The sequence below is a fragment of the Dipodomys spectabilis genome, unplaced genomic scaffold (genome assembly GCF_019054845.1).
Source record: "Dipodomys spectabilis isolate Male_0828 unplaced genomic scaffold, ASM1905484v1 ptg000095l, whole genome shotgun sequence".
Classification (NCBI taxonomy): domain Eukaryota; kingdom Metazoa; phylum Chordata; class Mammalia; order Rodentia; family Heteromyidae; genus Dipodomys; species Dipodomys spectabilis.
This window is the reverse complement of record NW_024870772.1, coordinates 45,073,899-45,092,785: the sequence shown is the minus strand read 5'-3', so window position 1 is coordinate 45,092,785 and position 18,887 is coordinate 45,073,899. Positions and strand designations below refer to the sequence as shown.

The 18,887-nt window shown below is 44.7% G+C and overlaps 1 protein-coding gene across 1 annotated transcript in view; it reads left to right on the top strand.

Moving 5' to 3' along the window:
• The window catches only part of Atp7b (ATPase copper transporting beta), a 36,682-nt gene extending 19,923 nt beyond the window's left edge, over positions 1-16,759 (top strand). The window contains exons 12-20 of the mRNA XM_042685863.1: positions 2,345-2,539; positions 4,279-4,461; positions 5,498-5,666; positions 7,792-7,935; positions 9,184-9,326; positions 10,800-11,003; positions 11,083-11,200; positions 12,927-13,029; positions 14,871-16,759. Of these exons, the coding sequence (XP_042541797.1) occupies positions 2,345-2,539; positions 4,279-4,461; positions 5,498-5,666; positions 7,792-7,935; positions 9,184-9,326; positions 10,800-11,003; positions 11,083-11,200; positions 12,927-13,029; positions 14,871-15,144 (1,533 nt within the window). The 3' untranslated portion in view covers positions 15,145-16,759. The remainder of the gene's footprint in view (positions 1-2,344; positions 2,540-4,278; positions 4,462-5,497; positions 5,667-7,791; positions 7,936-9,183; positions 9,327-10,799; positions 11,004-11,082; positions 11,201-12,926; positions 13,030-14,870) is intronic.
• The last annotated feature ends 2,128 nt before the right edge of the window (positions 16,760-18,887 follow it).

The following is an 18,887-nucleotide window of genomic DNA, read 5'->3' as shown; positions in this document are numbered from 1 at the left end:
AAAAAGCTCTTGCCCCACAGAGGCAGTACTAGGTAACTGCCCAATGAGTAGAACTTCTTACTTCATTCATTCTATTTGCTCATTTTACCTTAGAGCCACAGAGTAAGAAACTAAGAATATGGAATGGGCTTTTATAGGAGCACCCTATGGGCCTGGTTTTAGTAGTAGAGTAACCTACTCTGCACAAGGCCTTCAGTTGAAAAACACAAAGAGTAACCTGTGAATGTATTTATAGAATTTTCTGGTGACTACTCACTTACTGCCCAAAACTTGTGCTTTTGGGGAGAACTGTCTATTGACATGTGACTGTGGGAAACTCAATCCTATACAAGTTGGAATATGCAGCTCTCTGCTGTTCCATGGCTTTCCAGCTTATTTTGGCATCTTTTGTTTTTATCTGCAAAATCGGGGAGGATGCTGACAAATGAGGTACTGCATGTTCCTTTCCAATGCTGTCATCACTGAGCTGTAACAATGTTACTTGTTGGGAAAGGTTCAAGTTATTTTCTAGAAGCCCACCCAGGGTCACCAGAATGCCAAGTAGTATTTTGATCAGAAAGACTGTAGAAATTAAATGACCCTTATGATATACATTATTTTGAAATCTTGCCTTACAAAATCATAGGATAGAGTATAATGTACATTAATTGTACAAAAGGATAAAATAGAAGACAAAGAGATTGTGATCTGTCTCCTCAATTTAGCAAATATTCATTTTACTATAATGAAGTGAGTACAGTGTGTTGGTTATAGTCTATAGCTACCACAACCACTTTGAAAAGCACATTAAGATCAAAAGGCAGAAGCCAAAGGATTGTGAGCTGTGGGCCAGCCTTGATTGCATAGTGAGACCCTGTCTCAAAAAATCCAAACCAAACCAGATCTGCAAAGTTGATCCTTATATTATTTGTTTGGAGTTTACAAAGAAAACACGAATGAAAAACAGAGAAGAAGGTAAATGGCTCCAAGTCCCATTCCTAGAAATAGCCACCCTTTAACTTTGATGAACATCCTTTCAATATTATTGGAAGGCTAGGTACAGATGCAGGCAGAGAATTTAGTGTGAATCCAATCACAGTACTTGCCTTTGTAAACTGCCACGTAGCTGGCATCTTCCTATTGCAATGGTGCCGACATACGACATACATCAGCTATCTAGCACTTGCCCACTGTTCCATTGTGTTCACAGATGAATTGATAAATCCCCTCTTGGTTGTTTCCTGTTTTTGCTATTACAAAAATGAAACACAGGGCTGGGAAGGTGGCTCAGTGGTAGAGCGCTTGCCTTGCATGCTCAAGGCCCTGGGTTCGATTCCTCAGCACCACATAAGCAAAAAGAAAAAAGCTGCAAGTGGCGCTGTGGCTCAAGTGGTAGAGTGCTAGCCTTGAGCTGAAGAGCTGAGGGACAGTGCCCAGGCCCAGAGTTCAGGCCCCACAACCGGACCCAAAAAAAAAAAAAAAAATGAAACACAATCCTAAATGCCCTGTATCTTTTCCCATTTGTGTGATTATCATTTCAAGATACATGTGTTGGAGGCCTGCTTTGTAAAACTAGTTAATGTTAATTGTACAAAAGAGTTTTGTTGTGGTATTCCCATACTTTCATATAATGTACTTTGGAGACTCTATGATGGCAAAATAATGATAAAATAATAGTTGTTATTTCTTAGATGCCTGGTGTTATAGTTACATATGTATACATTTGTGTTTAAATATATTGTCATTCAGGGTTTTTTTTGTTGTTTTTTAATATGTGTGATGGTACTGGGGCTTGAACTCAGGTCCTGGATGCTTGCTGTGCCTTAGCTTTTCCACTCAAGGTTGTTACCCTACTACTTGATCCATACCTCCGCTTCCAGTGTTGTTGTTGTTGTTTCTGGTTAACTGGAGATAAGAGTATCACAGACTTTTCTGCGTGGGTTAGCTTCCAAACCATGGTCCTAAGTATCTACAAGTATAGCTGTGACCCACCAGTGCCTGTCTCTCATTCAATTCTTATAACAGCCTGTGAACTGAGTACTATCATCTCCATTTTATATGAGGGGAAACTGAGACATGGAGAGGCAAAGTCATCACTAGTGCTATGATATGATTTTCTCGACCCAACTTGCAAGTGAGCCAGGAACTCTTACCTGACTCTCTACTCCGGTTGGCAAACCAAGCTGTGCAGCAGTGAGGGGAGCTAATTCTGTGATGCTGAAGCAGTGCAGAATATTGCCATGCCTTCTAAATCCTGCTCACTGTGCTTATTCAGATCCCAATGGTCTATTGCAAAGTTCTTACAAGTAAGAATTTCATGAGAGTCCTCACTGAACTCTCTCCCACATGTCTTTTTCCTCTTTAGAACCCCAACAAGCACATCTCACAGACTGAAGTGATCATCCGATTTGCTTTCCAGACTTCAATCACCGTGCTGTGCATTGCCTGCCCATGCTCCCTGGGGCTGGCCACACCCACAGCGGTCATGGTAGGCACTGGAGTGGCTGCCCAGCATGGCATCCTCATCAAAGGAGGCAAGCCTCTAGAGATGGCACACAAGGTGGGTCTTCCTCACTCTTCTTGGGGGCTTGGCTAGTGTTTTTTTATAATCCTATTGAAAATACTATTTGTTGTTTCTTATTTGCCTCATTGTGAGATTACTATCAGAGTCCTATGATCTTTCAGTCAGAATAGTGAGTGGCAGTATACATAAAAATACATGAAGAATCTCCCTTTTAGCTGGGTATGGTGTCACATGCCTGTAGTCAGGAGGCTGAGGCAGGATCATGAGTTCCTGGTTTACATAGCAAGACCTTGTTTTGCCAAATATCTTAGCCCCTGATTTCATATCTATTATTTGTTTAGTGTTTGCCCACCACTTCCATGTGAAGGCCTGTGCTAATATCTGGCAATAGTCATGGTTCCTAGCTTCCAGAGAACTTAGAGTGGGATGGGAGAAATGGGTACTGTTAGGTAAATGACATATGTCCAGAATTGTGAGACTGCTGGATGCCTGAAGACACTAATGGGCAGTGGAGCGGTACAATGGTCAGAAAAGGTGAATCTGAGACCTAAGAGTTAAACAAGAGCTAGCCATACAAAGGATAGTGGAGAGAATATCCCAGCAGTGGAACAGTAGATGGAGAAGTTCTGGGAGGCTATGGTACTGGATCATAAACTCTATAAGATCAGGAAAGAAGCTTTTCCTCTCCATTGTGTCCCTAGCCTCCAGCCCAAGACTAGCATATTGAATAAATAAATGAACAAGGAGAAAATCAAAGAGAACATGGTGTGTGTGTGTGTGTGTGTGTGTGTGTGTGTGTGTGTGTGTGTGTGTGTGTGTGTGTGTTCATATATGTGTGTTGCGGGAGGGGTTATGACGATCAAGAAGGTTTGGTGAAGAATTCCAACCTTTGCTCTGAGGAGGGGAGCTATGGCAGGGCAGTGTAATTCCTTGTGGGCTACGAGGCTCCATACTGGGAAGATTTCTCTGGCTGCCGTGAAGATGGCTTCAAGGAGGCAGACATCTTTAGAGATCCTTTGACAGTGCCGAAGACAGGGGCATGTCTGAGCATTGGAATTCAAACACTGCATCTGTTGCTTGCTCCTTGCAGAGGACTAAACTTGTGGGTCGTGGTGTGAGCAGAGCAACATGCTTTCCTTGAATAAGGCTTAGGGATGTATGCATTCCAGTTATTGCTCTTTTCGAATTGGAGGCTCAGCTGCAGAAGTATAGAAGCCATAAAATGGTTGCTTCAGACTGTCTGAGCCCACATGTGAGGAGGGGACTGGCACAAAGCTGCCATCAACCAGGTGCAATAGGTTTCCAATTATGATGGCTGGAGGAATCTCTTCTTTTCTGGAACTTGGACTTCATTCTAGGCAGGCTCTTGAAGCTAGACAATAGGCAGTAAACAGTGCTGGGCTGGCTGGACAGCAGGGGACAGAGAAGGAAACCCCGGGGCCTGACACTTGACTTGCTGTGAAAAATAGTCTGGACAGCATCATCCTGGAAACCATGCCACACCATTGCCAGTACAGCCAAGGGTGTTTATCATATCAACTCCACCTGCTCAAGGGTGAGCCACAATTTGGCCATCTTGATGGGACAGATAGAACACAGTTTTTTCATGGTATCAAGTATTACCCCCAGAACACTAAGTTAAGGAATGGTCAGGTGTGTTGCTCCCTGCCTGCCAGGTTGGGTATAGCTTTGCCTCATGATCATGTAGACTATGAAAGCTCTTTAAATCTTTCTTATCTTATTGAGATGTGGCTGTTTTTTGTTTTGTTTTGCAGATAAAGACTGTGATGTTTGACAAAACTGGCACCATTACTCATGGGATCCCCAGAGTCATGCGAGTCCTTTTGCTCTCAGATGTAGCTACACTGCCCCTCAGGAAGGTTCTGGCTGTGGTGGGCACTGCGGAGGCCAGCAGTGAGCACCCCTTGGGCGTGGCAGTCACCAAATACTGCAAAGAAGTATGCACATTTGGCTTTGTCCCACTGACCCTGTCCTTGACCTTGGCCTCCCCTCAGCTTCATCTTCCTCTCCTGGCCACACACCTATTCTCTTTCCTAGCTGCCTGGTAGAGCCCTTGCTTATGACTGTCAGGGCTCACGATAGGCCCTGTCACAGTTCCAGGTTGCCACAAAGGCAGTTTATTGTCAGAGCCATTTGCTGAGCATGTGTGGCACTGGGTCAGAATGAAATGATTGAGATGTGTCCTCTGTCCTCTTGAAACTGATAGTCTGAGGCAGGGAAGATAGGTGATATAGAAACTTCATCCTTTGTGAGCTTAGTGGAAGGGACACACCCACAGAATGGGCAGGAGGGGAGGACCTGGCAGAGATGAGCAGAATGCCCAAGGATTCTTGTTTCAGCTCATAGGGCAGCATTACTCCTTAGTCTCCCTTCAGAACAGTTTAATACAGAAGCAACAGAACGTGCCAGCACACTGCACTGATTGTTAAGCTGCTCCATCAAGTCCTGGTACCGTAAGTTTCAAGGGCTGAAAAGAACACAGTGAGGCCACCATGACAACTCTTCACCCTTTCTCTCACCATTTCTTTGCTCCCCCTTACCATCCCAAAACAGATACACTTACATACAAGACAACCGATACAGAAATCGAAACAACAAAGGAGGGAGAAAAAAAACAAAATAACAAAATACCTCTTGTTTCCATTTCTTGGGATTCATTTAGGTAAACATTTTATATCATCAAATACACATGCTTTATACCATAGAGTACCTTTCTTTCATTTGAGAAGTTGGGTGTGAATTGCCTTTCTTCTTTCTAGTCTTTAGCCTGTCTACTGTCATGAGGCATCCACTCAAGGGAGGATTTAGACTGGTCAGCCTGGTCCAGCATGATAACTGTAGTAATTGTATTCAATGAGAGAAAAGTACTAACCTTTACCTTCCATTCCACTTCACCCCTTCCTTGCTGCCCTCACCCTGACGTCTGGGGTGCTGCTGTCTGGACACTGCTATCCTGCTATCCTGCTCTCACAGGAACTTGGAACAGAGACCATGGGCTACTGCACAGACTTCCAGGCAGTGCCAGGCTGTGGGATCGGCTGCAAAGTCAGCAACGTGGAAGGTATCCTGGCCCACAGTGAGCACCAGTTAAGTGAACCAGCTGGTCACCTGAAGAGAGTTGGCAGCCTTTCTGCAGGAAAAGGTACCCTTGGCCTTTGTCTCTGATGATGGTTCTGTAGGTGACTGAGACCAGCTGGGTCAAAGTGGAGGCGAGCCAACCACAGAAGCCTGTGCCAGGCTCCATTGGCGGGGATTTCCCCTGCTGTGGAGATAGGCAGCTCATGGCTGGGCATTCTGTGCCTTCCTTCCCCAGAAAGCCCAGAGATTCTGTCTTACATGTTTTAATAAGTCTGAATTTCGTGTGTGTGTGTGTGTGTGTGTGTGTGTGTGTGTGTGTGTGTGTGTGTTGTTTTGTTATGAGATGGGGCTGCTATGTTGCCTAGGCTGTCCTTGAGGGACCACCTGTGTTAGACAAGTTTCAGGTAGACTAATGAATTCAAGTCATCCTTCTACCTCAGCCTCCTAGGTAGCCAGGACTATAGGGGTATGCATTTAAAACATAATACATAACATTATGGCAGGTTATCAGGTGCTGGTTGCTCACACCTATAATCCTAGCTACTCAGGCGGCTGAGATCTGAGGCTCTCTGTTCAAAGCCAGCCAGAGCAGGAAAGTCCGTCAGACTCTTATCTCCAATAAACCACCAGAAAACCAGAAGTAGCACTGTGGCTCAAGTGGAAGAGTGCTAGCCTTCAGCACAAAGAGGCCCAGGAACAGCTCTCAAGCCCTGAGTTCAAACCCCAGGAAAGGAAAAAAAAATTATAGCAGATCAAGTTGATAATGTTATAGTTTCATAGAATGTTATCTCACTGATCTATATTTTTGGGTCTCCACTTTGTTACCCCAAATTGATTTTGCTTCTTATAAGCTACAAAGTAGATAGATGAAGCCTACTTTTTTTGGTGGGGGGCACGGTCATGGGGCCTGAACTCTGGGCCTGGGCGCTCTCCCTCAGCTCTTCAGCTCAAGGCTAGCGCTCTACCACTTGAGCCACAGCGCCACTTCCGGCTTTTTTCTTTTTGCTTATGTGGTACTGAGGAATCGAACCCAGGGCCTCATGCACGCAAGGCAAGCACTCTACCACTGAGCCACCTTCCCAGCCCCAAGATGAAGCCTACTTTTATTCTTCCTGTTTCTTTCCCATGTGTAAACTCTAATGGGATGTGTAGTAATTGCAAAGTTGACAGAAAGTCAGAAAATCAAATGAAATGGTCTGCCCAAACCAAGAAGGGATACTGCTCAGAGTGTCAGCTGCTTTTCCTACTCTAAGAACAAGTTGTCAACTGTCACCTCAAGCTGATAGGAAATACTCAGTGCCTAAAACCCCCTTGCCTAGTTTCTTTTTTTTCTTAAGTATGTTGATAGGTAAATCATGATTTAGAGGATATTGTTAGAAGACAACTTCCACTTTCTTTTCTTTTTTTCATTTTTTTTGTACCTGTCCTGGAGCTTAAATTCAGGGCCTGGGCACTGTCCCTAAGCTGTTTCTTCCCTTTTTTTTTCCTTTTTCTTTTTTCTTCTTTTTTTTCCCTAATACTAGCCACAGCTCCACTTCTGGCATTTTGGTGCTTAATTAGGGATAAGAGTCCCCCAGACTGGCTTCAAACTATGATCCTTAGCTCTCCTAAAGGAGCTAAGATTATAGATGTGAACCACCAGAGTCCAGCTCCACCTGCCATTTTTTAGCAATTAAGACCTTAGGGTGACCATTTCATTAGAGCACTTTGGATCTGGTTAGTGTCTAAGTTAGGGGCACAATGACTAGAATGTGCCAGATAAAAGACTCATCCACTCTTTCTGGAGGCATTATTTTAAAACATATGATGAAAAAGATTTATCTTGATTATTTTCTGGTCTTCCTTATGTCATTTAAACCAAGCAGTAAAGAATCTAGAAACTACTTTGTTTGTTCTGGTCTGAAACCTATCTACCTCTAATCCATGTAGAAAAAGAATCAGCAGATAACAGTAAAGTCAGGTAAGGACAGTACTTGATGTTTAGTATGTATGTTTACCTCATCTTTACACACATACCATGTATTACTAATGCTCCATTTTGATTGATACCCAAGTCTTCTACACATTAATGGAACCTTTTCCCTGGTGGTCCCTTAAGGGTGGTGTTGCAAGAGGGCCTACCAGGTTGTAGATTTTAAATGCTGCAAAAATGCTGGGCTGTTTAGGAATAACTAGTCTCTTTCGAATAGATGCAGCCCCTCAGACCTTCTCTGTGCTGATTGGAAACCGTGAATGGATGAGGCGCAATGGCTTAACCATCTCAAGTGACATCAGTGATGCCATGACGGGTCATGAGATGAAAGGACAGACAGCCATCCTGGTGGCTATTGATGGTAGCTTCCTGCCCAAGCCTTCCACACCCACAAGAACACAGTTCAGGCAAAGAGGCCTCCTTTTCCTTTTCCATCTTTCTTTGTTCTATTTTTCTGGGGCCTTCCTTTCTCACCATCTCCACCTTGACCCAGAGCCATGTCTTCTGTTTGTCTTCTGCTCTTGGAATTCTAAACTGCAGTCATCATCATCTTTGCTTCTATTCAAGTTGCCAGTTCAAATCATCCTCATTCATCACTATAGACTAAACAGGGATCTGCTTCCCAACTTCAGGATGCCTTTAAATATGAAGCCTCTGCCACTGTCCACTATCTGACCACACACTTCAGTGGACTCAGAGCTTCTTATGACCCCACATGTCTTAACATCAAGTACATCCTGGGTTGCATGCCTCAGAGATGGGAACCTTCACTTGGTAACTTGATGTCCTACTAATAGAAATAAAACAACATGCAGATAAATGATTTACAACACTATGTTATGAATACTCCAGCCAAGTTATTCTTCTCCAATTCCCTGGTTTTCCTTTCTCTTAAGTCATTATAAGCCTCCCTCCCCACCCCCAACAAGTCCCTTCAGCTTCTCAAGCCAGAATCTACACAAGTAAAGGCTCTGTGCCATTATAAACTGTTACTCTCTTCCCATTCACACCTCTACCCAGAGCTCTCCTGTTTTTGTGTTTGAAGACTTCTCAGGGGGAAAAAAGAAAGAGGAAGGACATCTATGTTGGATGCTTATTACTTAACATTCATTAAATTTGTTATATCTCTCATATTTTAATAGCAAAATTTGCAAAGTAGTGTATGTATATGTCTTGTGGAAAATTCCAAGGGGTATAAAAAAATGAAATCACCCATCACTCCTAGTCCTGCCCTCATGGAGCTATGAGCATTCTGATATTCTTAGCAGTTATGTATATACTTCTATATATGTATGGGAAGATGAAAGAAGAAAGGGAAGGAAAGAAGGAAGGGAGGGAGGAAGGAAGGCAGGAAGGAAGGAAGGAAAGGAAGGAAGAAGGGAGGGAGGGAGGGAAGGAAGAAAAGAGAAAGAAAGGGAGGAGAAAAAAGAAAGGGAAGGAAGGAAGCAAGGCAGGTCTAAACCATATTATGTCACATACCAAAGTATGTGTTTTGTTTTTTGTGTGTGACCTTATATGATGACAGCCATTATAAATTCTAATGTCATGCTTGCTCAAGGGCCATTCAGTCCCACACTGTTGTTGATTGTGGGTGGTTTGTTTGCTCCAGGTGTGCTCTGTGGGATGATCGCCATTGCAGATGCTGTCAAATCAGAGGCTGCCCTGGCTGTGCACACCCTGAAAAACATGGGTGTAGATGTGGTTCTCATCACAGGAGACAATCGGAAAACAGCCAGAGCCATTGCCACCCAGGTATAGGCATCTTATTTTTGAAATTACCAATTGTGTTAACCTCACAAAAGCAGAAATAAGAAAAAAGCACTACTGTATTCATGCTAAGCTTGACTTCTGCTCTTTCCCCTTTCTACATCCCTGGAAAAAGCAATTCCAGTATTCTCTAAGCATTTCCTAAAAAGATCCTGGCTTGAGAACTACAATTAAAGCTGAGTCAACTGTATGATAAGGGAGGATTTTGGTTTTGTTTGGTTTGGTCATGGGACCTGAACTCTGGGCCTGGGCACTGTTCCTCAGCTCTTCAGCTCAAGGCTAGCGCTCTACCACTTGAGCCACAGCACCACTTCTGGCTTTTTCAGCTTACATGGTGCTGAGGAATGGAGCCTAGGGCCTCGTGCTTGCAAGGCAAGCACTCTACCACTGAGCTACCTTCCCAGCCTGATAAGGGAGTTTTAAGGGCTCATTTATGTACTTGAGTGAATGATTTAATTTTGCACCATTCTCCTGTGTCCATTGGTTCTGAGTTGGGGGCATGTGGACAGATAGTGCTGCTAGGTAGCTACTGGACACCCTCAGCCACCCACAACAATAAATATAGTGTGAATTTCTGAAAATGGTACTTTCACCACACCCTGTGCCCATTTCAAGTGTGTATGGCTATCTGCTTGTGAAAGTTCATAGCTTCTCAGAAGGAAACTACAGTACCTCTCAGTGCATTAATCTTATCTTGCTAATGATGAGCTTGCTAAGTATTCTCTCCACTTTTCCTAGCTTACAGCTTCTTCATCCATTGAGCAATTACCTAACACAGGGTTAGCCACTGGAGCTACACAGAGGAGTAAAGAGGGTCCTGCTTTGAGCACAGTCCTGTGAGGAGGTTGGATCAGTGACCCAGCTCTGAGTGCTCAGGCCTTTTGCAGAAGTGTGCAGTTGGCAAGGAACAATTTACCTAAGCATGGAGTATGCTTGAGCCAGAGTCGGAAGAGATGAAGAGCCAGTGAGAGTAGAGATGGAAGATTGGGAGGAAAACTGAGTTTTTCTAAGGCAGAACAGGCCACTTGAGAATCCACTGGGGATGTAGAATCGCACAGTGATTCCTAGTGGCTATAGATTGCTGGACAGTGCAGTGCTAAGTGTGGGCCAGTAGACAAAAGCCAGATTCAGAGGATCATGGAAGGTGGACCCTAACAGTTTAGGCACTTGGAGGTGGATAGCATCCACCAAAGGGCTGAAGTAGCAGAGTATCATGACCAAATGGTTGCTGTTCTGGACACGCAGCTGAGGAAGCCTTCAGAAGATTGTTCTATGGACAGGTGGGGATGGCGGAGGGGCTGGATTTAAGCCACATTGAAATAGAGCAGGATTCATTTGCCCTGCAACCTCCAGTCTAATTGACAACATGACCGATGACTTAGAGACTGAAGGAAAAGGATAAGGGAATGTGAGGTTTCTGCTTTTGCCCACCTTAGGTATTAATTTTCTTCCTTTTAGGTTGGCATCAGCAAAGTCTTTGCTGAGGTGTTACCTTCTCACAAGGTGGCTAAGGTCCAGGAGCTCCAGAACAAAGGGAAGAAAGTTGCCATGGTGGGAGATGGAGTGAATGACTCCCCAGCTCTGGCTCAGGCTGATGTGGGCATTGCCATTGGGACTGGCACAGATGTTGCCATCGAAGCAGCTGACGTCGTCCTTATCAGAGTGAGCTCTGCTGCATCCAATCAGGAGAGTAGGGAGGGCAGATGGAGGGCCCCTTACTCAGTGTGCTCCTCTCCTACAGAATGACCTCCTGGATGTGGTAGCAAGTATCCATCTCTCCAAGAGGACTGTCCGGAGGATCCGGGTCAATCTGGTGCTGGCACTGATTTATAACATGGTTGGGATACCCATTGCCGCAGGTAGGTGAGACAGGACTCACCTGCTCTGAGCTTTGGCTCCACTGTGACCAGATCCTCTGCTAGATTCTCACAGAACTAGTTGCCTACCTCACTGGGTAGCTTGTCAGATGCACGTGGAGAGGTTGGTGTTTATACATCTAAAATACATCTAGAATAGCAAATGAGAAAATTCTTGGAGGACCCTAAATCCTAGTTTACTTTGATCATTCTAGAAAGCTGGTTAAGATGATTGGCCATTTATTTAGAATGTTCCTGTTTTCAGAACAATTTATTAAGATATAACAATCTGAAAATAACTATCATGTAGCTTTATGGAATATTACATATACATACTAGACACAATGATTATATCTTAGAACTTGTCTTAAGAACAAATCCTCGCCAAGCACTAGTGACTCATGCCTCTAATCTTAGCTACTGAAGAGGCTGAGGTCAAAAGGATAATCATTCAAAGCCAACCCAGACAGAAAATACACTAGATTCCATCTCCAAAATAATCAGAAAAAAGCCAGCTCAAGTCACTTGAGGCATAGCTCAAGTAGTAGAGCACCAGATGTGCAAGCAAGTTGAACAAGTGTGAGGTCTTAAGTCCAAATCCAATACCAGCAAAAAATAAGGAAACCAAGCAAGATAGTGCTTCTGTGTGGGCTGAAGAGACCTGAAGTTGTTTGCTTTTTGTTTTTTTTTTTTTTTTGGATCGGGTCATGGGGCCTGAACTCTGGGCCTGGGCGCTGTCCCTCAGCTCTTCAGCTCAAGGCTAGCACTCTACCACTTGAGCCACAGCGCCACTTACGGCTTTTTTTCAAATTTTTTTTTTTTTTCTGCTTATGTGGTGCTGAGGAATCGAACCCAGGGCCTCATGCATGCAAGGCAAGCGCTCTACCACTGAGCCACCTTCCCAGCCCTGCTTTTTGTTTTTTGTACTAATAATGTGGTTTGAACTCAGGGTCTGGGTGCTATTCCTTACCTATTTTGCTCAAGGCCAGTGCTCTACCACTTGAGCCACAGCTCCACTTCCAGTTTTTTGCTGATTAATTGGAGATGAATCTCATGGGCTTTCCTGCCTGTATGACTTCAAACTGTGATCCTTAGATCTCAGTCTCCTAAGTAGGTAGGATTACAAGTTTGAGCCATTCATGCATGGCTGAGACCTAAAGTTCTTAAACATGACTTTCTTACCTTCGTTCCTCTTTGTGTTTGACTGATGACTCTATCTCAAGCATGGTCAAGTCTACCTTCACCTTGGGGAGTCAAATAGGTATCCTTCTTGTGCCAATAGCCAACTTAGGTACACTCCTTCCTGTGTCTTTACCTCTTACTTGACTGTTGGCTGTACCAAGTTTCCTAGTTCTGTCTGGGACCTGGCTCTCATTTCCTTTTTAAGAACCCCCATAGGCCAGAAAAAAAATCAATGTGGATGAAGACTGTGGCCATCAACAGCATAGCACAGGAAATATCCTGTGAAGCTGAGTCTCCAGGACCCAGGCTCTTGCACCTCTGCTACTCTCCCTCTTCCCTGTCACGGTGGTTCCCAGTCTCTGAATCAGGGGATGCAGTATGGATCCCTGCCAGCTTCCTAGGATGGTCTTATCCCAGAGGCTGCTGGGTAGAAACCTTTCTGAGTGCCTAGGTGGGAACCCCCTGAGAGACAGCTCCAAGGGGCAATTGAGGTACAGTCCTGATTCTCCTTGGGCTGCCAGGTGAGTGTATCTCCTCCCCTTGACAGGAGTCTTCATGCCCATTGGCATTGTGTTGCAGCCATGGATGGGCTCAGCAGCAATGGCAGCCTCCTCTGTGTCTGTAGTGCTCTCGTCTCTGCAGCTCAAATGGTGAGTTCTGAGTGGGACAGTGGCAGAGTTCTCTGAAGGCCTTTTCACCCTGTACAGGAACTCTTCGGGGCCTTTTCACTCTACTTTGGCCTGCATGCACTTTGTATCTGAGATACCCGTGCACTCTCCATTCTCAATCATGTATCCAAGGCAAAGAGGCAGTCCAAGTGGATTTAGGTATTGATTGTCAGTACCACACCAAGTCATTGGCCACTTACACAGTCATCACTTATTGGACTGTTTATGTGGATATCTTGTAGATACAGAATCGCTATGTTTTATCACTTTCCTTTATTTTAACTTGGGTTTTTTTTTTTTTTGTCTTTTCTTTTTTGATACTGGGGATCGAATCCAGGACATTGCACTTGCTAGGCAAGTGCTTTGCCACTGAGCTACATCCCAGCCCCACTTTTTCTTTTTAAAAAAGATGTTCAAGCTGGGAGTGTGGCTTTGTGGTAGAGTGCTTGCCTCACATGAATGAAGCCCTGAGTTTGATTCCTCAGTACCACATAAATGGAAAAGGCCAGAAGTGGTGATGTGGCTTAAATGGTTGAACAATAGCCTTGAGCAAAGAAGTTCAAGGACAGTGCTCAGGACCTGAGTCCATGTCCCAGGACTGGCTAAATAAATAAATAAATAAATAAGATGGTCAACTGGGTGCTAGTTAATCATACTTATGTTCTTAGCTACTCAGGAGGCTGAGATCTGAGGATCCCGGCTTAAAGCCAGCTAGGTTAGGAAAGTCCATGAGACATATCTTATCTCCAATTACCCATCAAAAACCTGGAAGTGGACCTGTGACTCAAGTGTTCAGAGTGCTAGCTTTAAACAGAAATACTCAGTGACAACACCCAGGCACTGAGTTCAAGCCCCAGGACTGGCACACACACACACACACACACACACACACACACACACACACACGCACACATGCACACACACACACGCATGCACTACAAGATGTTCAGGTGAGCCGGGCGCTAGTGGCTCACGCCTGTAATCCTAGCTACTCAGGAGGCTGAGATCTGAGGATCGAGGTTCAAAGCCAGCCCGGGCAGGAGAGACCGTGAGACTCCTATCTCCAATAAACCACCAGAAAACCAGAAGTGGTGCTGTAGCTCAAGTGGTAGAGCGCTTGCCTTGAGCTGAAGAGCTGAGGGACAGCGCCCAGGCCCAGAGTTCAAGCCCCACGACCGACAAAAAAAAAAAAAAAAGATGTTCAGGTGCTAGGAATGTAGAGCTTACCAACAGAAAGCCTACTCAGCATGCTAAAGCCCTGGGTTCTGTTCTTGGGCCTGCACTGCAATGAAAGGGGGAAAAAGATGTTCATTTATTTATTGAGCAATCACTTAAGAAATGGCAGCCCACTATGTGCAAGGTGCCTATGTAGGTGGTTTTGGAATCAGGTGAAATTTACCTGAATATTGGAGTTTAGTGAGGTGTTTTTTGGGGGGTGGGTCAGGGTTTGTGCCAGTCCTAGGCTTGAACACAGCCTGGGTGCTATCCCTTAGCTTTTTTTTGCTCAAGATTAGTTCTCTACTACCTAATTCTGCTTTTTGGTGGTTAGTTGTTGGAGATAAGAGTTCCACAGACTTGTCTGCACAGGCTGGCTTCAAACCATGATCCTTATATCTCAGCCTCCTGAGTAGGTAGGACTACATAATAATCATGGAACATTATGGAATATTGAGCCACCAGTGCTCATCTTGGGTCTAAGTTCTTTACCTATAAATTCTTCATGCTGCTGTCTTTCATGAAGGCTTTCACTAGACATATAAGGAGTGGGGGGAATGAGCTTTATGTTTGTAGGGCTCAGATGCTCTTCAATTCTTGCCTTCCAGCTATAGGAAGCCTGATGTGGAGAGGTACGAGGCTCAGGCCCATGGCCGCATGAAGCCCCTGAGTGCATCCCAGGTCAGTGTGCACGTGGGCATGGATGACCGGCGACGAGACTCCCCCAGAGCCATGGCATGGGACCAAGTCAGCTACATCAGCCAGGTGTCTCTGTCTTCCCTGACGTCTGACAGGCCATCTAGGCATGGCACCGCAGCAGAGGACAGTGGGGACAAGTGGTCTCTGCTCCTTAGTAATGGGGATGAGGAGCAGTGCATCTGAAAGCCAGGGGCCGGGCTCCTTCTGAGGGATGTTGTACCCCTCCCAGGGCTGGCACAGCCCCTACTAGCAGCAATGGGGTGGATAAAGCACACCATAGCCTTGGAACTTCCACTTGATGGATGTTCTGCTAACCCTACTGTGGCATGTGGCCTTGCCTAGAACCCCCTGCCCATACTATGCCACTGGTGTGGGCAAGGCTACACCTCTCTGGGACTACAGAAGAGGAGAGGCAGTCAGTGCTCTTCTCAGAGCTCTGCTTATATTGTTGGGATTGCCACCTGTGAAACAAAGCAAGAACCAGAACCTAGTTGGGCCTCTCCAGAAACCTCCCCTCAGCCTCAGCATGGGGCTTATTTTGACAACACCCATGAGCTGCGTGGGTCAGAGACCACAATTTACCTCAAGTGCACCTGTTTTCTGCTGGCATCATCTCTTCCTTTTCTGTCCTGCATACTTGGCATCCCTGACAGTGGGGATGATGTGCCTGCCTATCCTCTGAGCAGCGCTCTCCCCTTGGACGTCTCTAAATGCTCTCTGGCTTTGCACTTGTAGCCCAAGTCTGCTCCCTAGCCTGCACCTGAGATGGAAGCTGCCACATCCTTCTGCATGCTGAGGAAGGTCCTTTATGGCCAAGACCCACTGCAGTCACACATGCTGCTGCTGAAAAGCTGAGTAAGGCCTCAGAGCCTGACCAATCGTCCTTATCCAGCCTCCTGTGGGGCTCAAGATCTCATGACCCGGAGCATCCCGTGTGCTCCTGAGGCAGGTGTCCCATGGGAGGTGTGTGCCTATAATAAACTCCTGTCACTTAGTGACAGAACCCCTGGAGCAGACCAGAATCATTTCACCCTAAGGTAAAACCCTGGCCTCACACACAAAACAATTTTAGTTCTTTGTTGTGTTCACTTATTTGCCAAGCTTTGCTCTAATTCCCTCTTTGTCCCCTCCCCCCACAAAATAGCATGGCCACTACTATTGTGTACATTTCAGAAGCAAGGCTCAGAGAGGCTGAGCTTGGTGCCCAGAATCACACAGCAAATACATATTCCAGGTCTGTTGCTTTGAAGACCTTTCTGTGCTCTGCTGCTGCCTTAAGTGTCAATTTGCCTGACAAGATTAACTACATGAAGGTTTTTTTCACTCTTGGAAGAGCAGGTCTGCCAGGTGATATATTAGTTGTATCAACTTAGAATACATCAGGGCATGATATCTTTTCTCATTTACATGGTAGTTACTTCAGTTTTTACATATAATGTAGTTTGTGCTGGATTTTGGCTTCTAAAATCCAAGTTCAGGGTTTTCTTGTGTTTTTCTTGTTTTCTGTTTTCCTGCCTTTCTCCATCAGCCCCTTCATATTCTCTGTCCCCATTCTGCCCTGTTTATATTCTTGTTTTGAAACTAGGCTAATCATTTTGTACTGAAGCTAATTGTAATTTTTTTAACTCCTAGGGCCATATCATCATGTTTGTATGTGGACCTGAAAATGTTTATATGATTGTACAGAAAGTAACTTTTTAGATATGCAAAGTGTCAGGGATGTGTTTGGTCAGATAGTAGTTCCCATGTCAAAAGACTTTCCATGAACTAGGAGAATAAAGTTTTATTTTATTCACCCACAAGTCTGCCTGTGGCTGCCTGTGTCTGTGTGGGCAGCTGTCCAGCCCATGTGGTCTGTCTCCAATGAAGACTTCTACGAGGAGCTGGCTTAGCCAATGCCTTTAGAGGGTACGATAGGAGGATTTTAACTTGTGACATGAAGATGGCCAGAACCATGTTGACATGACTCTACCTACCACTGGCTCAGCCCTCTTCTGAATGCTGCAGGTGGCCAGCCTCAATGGCATTTGGGAGAGCGAGAGGCAGTCCCACTGTGCCAAGCCAATCCAGAGTATGATTACCCCACCTGTGTCCTCATGAACTTCTCTAGATAATTTGTCTCCAAAGAGGCAATCAGGATGAATGTGTTTGGGGCACTTCGAACCTTAAAGAGCAGGATAGGTAAATAAGAAAATCTGGAATGGGGATCTGCAGGGAAAGTTTTGTAGGCATTTAGGGTTGCCAGGAGGCCAAAAGTGAACTAATACCCAGAAAGGATGGCAGCATAATTTGTTACCCAAACAAGGACACTTGTAAGAGTGGAAAAATGTAGTAGGTTCCAGAAGTATGCTGACGACATGGTCCTTAACCTGGTTTTGAGAACCTGACCACCAATATCTACATCCTGACCTCAGCATTTTTCTGTTGAATCTTAAAGGTGGAGCTCAATAAGATGGCAGAGCAAGATGGCCAGCCTTGAATACTCCTATGTGCTGGTGTGTTTTGTGGCCTCACATGCCCTGAAGGATTTCTTGCAGTCCAGGGTTAGAATGTTCTATTGTTATTTACCTTTCTCACTCCAGAGAGGGAATACTACCTTAGGAAGAACTCAACTTCTTTGAAGACAAAACTTTCCTGGCAGGATTCCTTATCACCAGTCTAAATTATAGCATCTGTCCATCCCAGATATATTTTCAATCAGTAAGACCTTAGTGAAGGCTGAGTGCTGTAATCCTAGCTACTCAGGAGCCTGAGATCTGAGGATTAGGGCTCTAAATCAACCCAGGCAGACAAACCTGAGAGACTCTCATCTCCAAATAACCAGCAAAGATATCAGAAGTAAAGGTAGAAGTAAAAGTAGAATCCCAGTTTTGAACAAAAGAAAGAGAGAGATGCCCTAAGTTCAAGTCCCAATACCAACATACACACACTAAAAAGGACAATGAAGAATTATGACTACCTTTTTAATAATCACTCAAGTTCTTTTTTTTTTTAATGGTATCTGGAAATTGACATTTCACAACGTAGATTCCTAAATTCTTCTATTTTATTAAGGAACCAAAATTAATAAAAGTGCCCTTCATATGTTTTAAGGAAATCTAAAGCAGCCAGTCACATAATTTAATTAGATAAAATATGACTTGATTGCAGGGTCAGGGGATGCTTTAAAAAAGTCATTTTGGCTGGGTGCTGGTGGCTCATGCCTCGCTACTCAGGAGGCTGAGATCTGAGGATCACAGTTCAAAGCCAGCCAAGGTAAGAAACTCCATGAGACTTTTATCTCCAATATACCACTAGAAAACCAGAAGTAGTGCTATGGCTCAAGTGGTAGAGCACTAGCCTTGAGCTGAAGAGCTGAGGACAGTGCCCAGGCCAAGTTCAAGCCCTATGACCGACAGAAAAAAAGATAAAAAGAAAGAAAAAGTAATTTCAGTGAGCTATAAGTTTAGATCAGTGGTAAAGTGCTCGCCTAGCATGTTCAAGACCCTGGGTTCCATCCCCAGCATCACCCCCCAAAACAAACTCCCATTAATATTTTATTCCATACATTCCCTAGCATACCTACAATCCCAGGGTTATAAAAATTAATTTGTGCACAACCTTCCCTTTGGTCACCATCTTTCATGGGAGCAAGTACATCAGGAAATGCGGTAAGCAGTGGCCTCTGCCCATTCTCTATCCCTCTTTTTTCTTACCTGGTTGTGTGGGAAAGCTGATTTGGTACTGAAAAGTACTGTGAGCTGGCAGGGAAAAGCCACTCCTTTTTCTTCATTTTCACTTGGGTAGGGCCATAAGCACCATTGTTTGGGCTCATTTCAGAGGAAGATGTCTACTTGTCTGCCCTTCTCCTTTGTGTGAAGACAATAAGTGCTGAAATTACAGGATAGAATGTGAGAATGTTAAGTAATCCTGAGAAATCCTAGCAT